The following is a 7,151-nucleotide window of genomic DNA, read 5'->3' on the forward strand; positions in this document are numbered from 1 at the left end:
CTGAAGCAGTTGCCGTGGAGCCCTTAGGGCTTGGTCAGTCAAAGACACTGAGATCACCCACTAACTCCCAGGCCGTTACAAATGATCTTGACTTTTGTCCTGCCATTGGACTTTGATGTCTCTGGAAGAAAGAGTATGGCTGACAACTTTATCTAATTCCGTCTCACTTAAATCCAGTCCACCACAAGTCAAGACATCATCCATGATGTCACTGGTCCTCTTTGAAAACAAAGGACAAACAACGGCTTTGGATAAAAATATAGGCAAGGAAAATAGTTAAAAAGGGGGAAAAAATCTCCATCATCAGTAACAAAGGTGGTCTGGGTGTTCGAGGAACAACAAGGAAGTCATTGTCACTCCACGCGGTGGTAGTAAGGAGGGAAGTAAGCTGTAAGAAGAATGGAAAGGGGCAGCCAGGTAATACAGTTCAAATGTGACCTCAGACACTTCCTAGCTGTGTGACCCTGGGCAAGTCACTTAGCCCCAATTGCCTAGCCCTTGTTACTCCTGTCTTAGAAATCACACTAAAAGACGAAGCAAGGGTTTTTAAAAGAAACCTAGAAAGATGAGAGGGGTCCAGGTTAGGAAGAACTTTGAACCCCGGAGAGGAGGATTACACTGGCAGTCAATAGCTTTGGGATCTGCTTACAGTTCAGCCTTCTCAGGGTAACGGTAGCACGACTGAAACTTCCTCTCTGCACCCAAGCCTGTTCAAGTGTAGGTAAGTTCTCCACTAACTAATAGCCATTTCCCCGAACACCGTGGATAAGGATGCACCAATAACGTCCCCCAAAGGACTGTCTAGTTATCCTTCGCCTGGGCAGGACCTATCCACTAGTTAAGATATAGTTGGTTGATTTGTTGAGAAGGGCAGGACCACGATCAAATCACCACTATAGTTCCCCAAGCCCCACCCCACTACGTCTCTTTACCTAGTCTAAGCAAAGCGGCACGGTGTTTACCTTGGAGACGTCCCGCCCCTCCTCCCCAGTAGGTTGCTATGGAAAAGGATCCTCAAACCGCTCTAGTCTCGGGAGTAGTTCTGCTGCTGCCCCTCATCCTGGCGCCCCACAAGCGTACCTCTTTGTACAAAACAGTACCTATAAGTCACCATCTATCATCTCTCCCAAAAAGCCATGGAAGACTTTGCTTCTCCCAGGTCCAAGGAATCCCTCGAGGAAGATGAGCAAGAAAAGCAAACAGACGGAGCCTGGGGAAACAGGCAGCCTGGGGAAGTTGCTTCATCTTCCTCGTCCCAGGAACTCGAACCCGAGATAGCTGACCCCCTTAAGGAAGGAGGGCAGCCTGGGGAAGTTGCTCTGCCTTCCTCATCCCAGGACTTGAACCCTGAGATAGCTGACTCCCTTAAGAAAGGAGGGCAGCCTGGGGAAGTTGCTCTGCCTTCTTCATCCCTGGACTTGAACCCTGAGATAGCTGACTCCCTTAAGAAAGGAGGGCAGCCTGGGGAAGTTGCTTCGCCTTCCTCGTTCCAGGAAATCGAACCCGAGATAGCTGACACCCTTAAGAAAGGAGGGCAGGCTGGGGAAGTTGCTCTGCCTTCCTCATCTCAGGACCTGGAACCCGAAATAGCTGACCCCCTTGAGGAGGAAAAAGGCCTGGTACCTGAGCCTCAGCCCAGTGATGGTACCCCACCTCAGAGCCCCGCATCTGGAGGGAGAACCTCTGGAGCTCCCTCAGGAGAACCAGACGCCGCAATTAGCCCTCCCCTTACAGAACCACGTTCGGAAGGTCCTCCTTTGTTGAGGACAAGTCCACAGGGCCTTGCTCCACCTACCATGCCTGAACAGGACATTCATGAAATTTCCAAGGCTGGAGGGCCTCATGCTAGCCATTCAGAACAAGTTCCTTATGAGAGGCAATCAACTCCTCACTTACCTGGATCAGAGGAATTCCCCTCTTACTTCTTCCAGCAACTCGAAGACCTGAATCAGAACATCAGTCCGCGAAAAGAGCCGATAGATTGGGACATTTTTCGTCAGGATGAATCGAAAAGTAGCTCTGATCTTAATCAGTCAGAACTTGGACTGAATCAAAAGGGTGCACCTGAACCTGCAGCACCTAGTAAGCTAGAGATTGCAGCACAGAATGCAAAGGCGTACCTGCTGAAGAGAAGTAGCAAATCGGGTCTAAATCTGTGAGTCTTCCAGAGATAAGTAGAAACGATGTTGACAGAGGAAAGAGGAATATAATTAAGTAGCTGGGTCTGTATGATGGGTGTGGGTGTCTCCAGAAGAGTCATGTTAATAAAGAGAGTGGCTTGAAAAGGATTGTGGGAGCCCAGGATGTGCCCAGTGGTGAACTGGCTAGTAGTTTGATGAATAAAACCTAGGCACATAGTAATAAAATTTCTTTCTATAAGCTGATTCCCAATTATGCCCATCAATCAACAAACACTTTATTGAATGCCCAGTTGGCTTTTTCGCATAGTGAGTTGAATTTGGCTACTTAAATATCAGAAGCAGTAGCAATAAAATAGCTTATTTTGTTTATATTTAAAGACAATTCCATATTTCACCAAAAATGGGTAAAATAGTTAAAATATTACTTCTGCTGATTATTTCAAGCTGGAATTTATTTCAGTAACCAGTGGGTTACTATTCTTATATTCTTCAATAGTTTTTCCTTTTCATAGATTTTGATAAAAAGCAAAACATTTCTAGTCATAAAAGCTTCTGTTTGTTCCAGGAAATAAGAAAAAAATCATATTTGGAGATTGGTCAATAATAGAGAAGGAGAATCATTCACATTAAAAGTGAATTTAAGGGGGCAGCTGGGTAGCTCAGTGGATTGAGAGTCAGGCCTAGAGATGGGAGGTCCTAGGTTCAAACCAGGCCTCAGCCACTTCCCAGCTGTGTGGCCCTGGGCAAGTCACTTGACCCCCATTGCCCACCCTTACCAATCTTCCACCTATGAGACAATACACCGAAGTACAAGGGTTTAAAAAAAAAGTGAATTTAAGCATATCCTCAAAATAAGCATCTTGATAAACATGAATAAAAATGATGCCAGTTTTATATCAAAAATTGCAACCAAAAAAAAGTGACTACTACCTTTACCTGAGGATGTGCATACAATATAGGTATGTCTTTGAAACATGGAAATCAATGCATTATAAACTCTTTGAGGACAGGATCTGTTTCATTTATGTCTTTTGGTAGAAATATACTGACATAGGTAGATTGAAATGGGTAAATTAACTGAATGTAATAAATGGACTCTCTGAGGATTGAAGTACTAGATAAACTCAGTGGGATAATAGGAAGGGTATAGATGACAGTTAAGAGGGTTAACACTAGGGAATCTGCTGGGATACACAGTGGGTCCTTGAAATGTCAAATAGGGTATCTGAGTAAGGAACTTAAAGGAGAGTATTATAAATTAGAGATTTAATAAATACTGGAATAGGAATGGAAGGGGGATGGGTAAACTGAACTAAAGATCTTAAGGTCTCCACCCAAAAGTACAGAAGGGGAGGAAACTACTCTAATAGCTAAAACTAACAACTGCCTGCTGGTTAGCAGGTCCAGCTGTGTTGGATGGGGTATCTCACATATAAGTCCAAGACAGATGTTCTTCCAAGCTGTTTTTCTTGAGTCTTGATGGTCAGCAAATAATCCAAATCAGGAGAAGGAGTGAGGATGGCTCAACGCCCACCACTGAGCCAAAAACCTCAAGTCAACTTTATTCCTTAACCGAGTCACTTGACTGAAGATGGTAAAATGGTAAAATAAGATCCACACCAAGGGAAATACAGCTCTTTTCCTTCAGGGATTTCAGTGAGTCTCTAACTCCCATCATGCAGGGATCAGTGAGTCAGAGTAACTGACAGTCTCCCAAAGTTCTGGAATCTGCCCCCCTGTCACTCATCTTACTTCCTGCTAGCTAAAACCTGTCTAATCCTTATAACAATATTAAGGGAGTGGATTTGTACAAAATAAAAAATCTCTGTCTGCCTTAGAAATTTGATAGTTCCTTTGAATTCATATGAAATATATATAATGTGTGAAATATATGTGTATAAGTTATACATATATATACATATATATGTATAGCCTCTTTGTATATATTCAGTTAATAAGCATTTATTCAGCACCTGTTATGTGCCAAGCATTTTCTAAGCACTAAGGAATTGAAGAAAGGCAGTTCTTGCCCTAGAGGAAATCCAAAGGGGGGAGATGATATGCAAACAATTATGTACAAACAAGATGTATACAGGATAAATAGGAAATAATCAAGGGAACCAAGGAGATTACCAAATGAAGTGCTATAGAGGAAGAAGTAAAGAGTACCCAGGATAGAACTGGGTGGCACCTATGTCAAAGTGCTTTCTCCCTCTGAAAGTGCTAGAGGCTTTCTGAGGAGACAGTGCCTTCAGTGTATAAGCAAGTCTGAAGGTTTTCAAGCTTCTTGAATGTCTGAGTCTTTGCACTTTGCTCAGTTTGATTTGATACATTTAGAAAGTCTCATGCCTTTTTCTGGAATTTTCTTTCTTTGGATAGATATGATCATCTTTCTAAGATACTGACTAGAATTTTAGATGAACGTCCTGAAAATGTTGTTGACATCATTGAAAATATCAGCCAAGATGTGAAGATGGCTCATTTTAATAAGAAATTGGACACACTCCAAGATGAACATGAGGTACCTTTGGCATATGAAATAGCGGAGAAACAAAAGGCACTTTTTCTCCAAGGGAATTTAGAAGGTGATCAAGAACAGGAAGATGAAATAGTAAGTCACTATTGTCACTTTTTAAAAATTTTAAAAATCAAATCTTATTTCATTGTTGCCTATGAACTATTTTAACCTTTGTCTTTGTCAAGTATTTTTAAAAAAAAAACCAAAAAACTGTTATCTTCTGTCTTAAAATGAATAGTGTATTGGTTCCAAGGCAGAAGAGTAATAAGAGCTAGACAATGGGGATTAAGTGACTTGCCCCTGGGTCACATAGCTAAGAAGTGCCTGAATTCATATTTGAACCCAGGACCTTCCATCTTTTAGTCCTGGCTCTCAATCCACTAAGTTTCCCAACTAATCTTACCCAACAGTAAGCATTCCTGTGTTTTGGGTTTCCCATCAAATTTGAAAAGTTGTACTTTAGCATTTAAAATTTTCTGGTCTCCTTTTATAGACTGTAAGTTGGAAAGAAGGTGCCAAACTATTGGTAGAGAGGAATATTCCTTACCTGGAAGGTTACCACATCAATGAAATCAGAGCTCCAGCTCCTATCCCTTTGGCAGAGATGATATTTTGGGCATTTTGTGTAAAAACATCATATATATGCCTACTACAGAGAGGTTGTTGTTGTTCAGTTGTGTCTGACTCTTTGTGACCCCTTTTGGGGCTTTTTTGGCAAAGATAATAGAAAGGTTGCATTTCCTTCTCCAGTTCATTTGACAGATGGGGAACTGAGGCAAACAGGCTTTAAGTAACTTGACTAGAGTTACACAGCTCATAAGTGTCTGAGGCCATATTTGAATTTAGGTTTTCATGACTCTGGGCCCAGTGCTCTATCTATTATGCTACCAAGCTGCCCTCTACAGAGAGGTGGAATAGTATAATAGAAAAATAAAAATGGATTTGAGTCTAAGTTCTACACTTACTAACTGGATAACCTTGTACCAGTCAGTGAGTCAATCACTTAACATTTATTAAGCACCTACTATGTGTCAGGCACTATGCTAAGCATTAGAGATTTAAAACTTTAGTTTCTTTATCTAGAAAATAGGCATAATACTCCCTATAGAGTAATTGCAGAGATCAAGTAAGTAAGGGAATGCAAAAATGGGAAAGTACTTTATAAACTGTAAACATGTTATGTAATTGTTATTAGATATTTATTGTATCAACAAATGTAGAACAATTGAAAGTCTATCTTTGAATAACAGCCTTTTTCTTTTTTCTATGCTGTCCTTTGACTCCTTATCCAGACTGGTCTTCTTACATTTCTCTTTTCTTTACAAGAGTTGTTAAGAGAAGAGAATGTGAGATAATTCAGATAGGGCAGACAAGACAGTGGGAAAATGAGATCTTTCTTGCACATGCTCTAAGATTCTGTGAGTGATTTTCCTCGCATCAGAGTAAATTAGGATCAGAGGGAAGAATAGTATCCTGCAAATACTGAATACATGTTTTTGTAACTCCAAAATTTCTGAACTGTGCATTTGCTAACTGAATCCATTATTCTGTTTCCTAGCTACTTGTGTAGTGTGCTCATATTATTCTGTTTCCTAGATGCTTGAATAGTGAGCTTCAATAACATTATCCTTAGATGCCATCTTGAGTCTATCTCTTTGTTTATAAATTTGCTAGTTTAAGCAGATGCTATCCTAGAAGAATAAAAATGTCATTTATGTTCCTGGCCCTGAGACTGGCTAACTTGAATCTTTATTTTGATTAGGAATTTTTCACCAGTCTTAAGAGTTCTGCAGAATCCACAAGGGGTCTATGGATAGATTTCATGGGGTCCACAAATTTGGATGGGGAAAAATATATTTTCACTAACCTCTCATCAAAATTTAGAATTTCTTTCAGATATCTAAAAACATGATTTTGAGAAGGGATTGGTTCCTAGATTTCACCAGATTGAGAAGAGTTCATGACACATACACAAAAAGATGAAGAACCCCTGAGTCAGATAATTCTTCACTTCATACTCTTCTTTAATAACAATCTGCCCATAGTAGACTTAATCTCTGTTTAAACACTTTGATATTCTCATATGAAATGTCCACTCTGATTTTTTTTTTGGAAGAATCACATTTAAGTATCTGTAATTCTCTTTAGATATGCTATATAGTACCTTGAAGGATTCTTTGCCAAAGACCTTCTATATAAGTGAGGCATCAGGGGCAACTAGGTGTTTCAGTGGATAGAGAGCCAGGACTGGAGATGGGAAGTCCTGGGTTCAATTTTGATCTCTTCCTAGTTATATGACCCTAGGCAAGTCATTTAACTCCAGTTTCTAGCCCTTACCACTCTTCTCCCTTGGAGCTGATACTTAGTAACAACGCTAAGAGTGGAAGTAAGAGTTTTTAAAAATCAGTATATGTTAGAAGGTTCCTTTGGAAAGTTACTAAATAAATATCCTTGGGGGGGGGGTTTAAGATGAGCTAACCTCATATATATAT

At 40.5% G+C, this 7,151-nt stretch overlaps 1 protein-coding gene across 1 annotated transcript in view; it reads left to right on the forward strand.

The window, feature by feature from the left end:
• Nucleotides 1-1,136: 1,136 nt before the first annotated feature.
• Nucleotides 1,137-7,151, forward strand: part of RSPH4A (radial spoke head component 4A) — a 17,376-nt gene continuing 11,361 nt past the window's right edge. Inside the window, exons 1-3 of the mRNA XM_044675855.1 lie at nucleotides 1,137-1,313; nucleotides 1,539-2,155; nucleotides 4,521-4,752. Of these exons, the coding sequence (XP_044531790.1) occupies nucleotides 1,137-1,313; nucleotides 1,539-2,155; nucleotides 4,521-4,752 (1,026 nt within the window). The remainder of the gene's footprint in view (nucleotides 1,314-1,538; nucleotides 2,156-4,520; nucleotides 4,753-7,151) is intronic.

Source organism: Gracilinanus agilis, chromosome 4, assembly GCF_016433145.1.
Source record: "Gracilinanus agilis isolate LMUSP501 chromosome 4, AgileGrace, whole genome shotgun sequence".
Lineage (NCBI taxonomy): Eukaryota > Metazoa > Chordata > Mammalia > Didelphimorphia > Didelphidae > Gracilinanus > Gracilinanus agilis.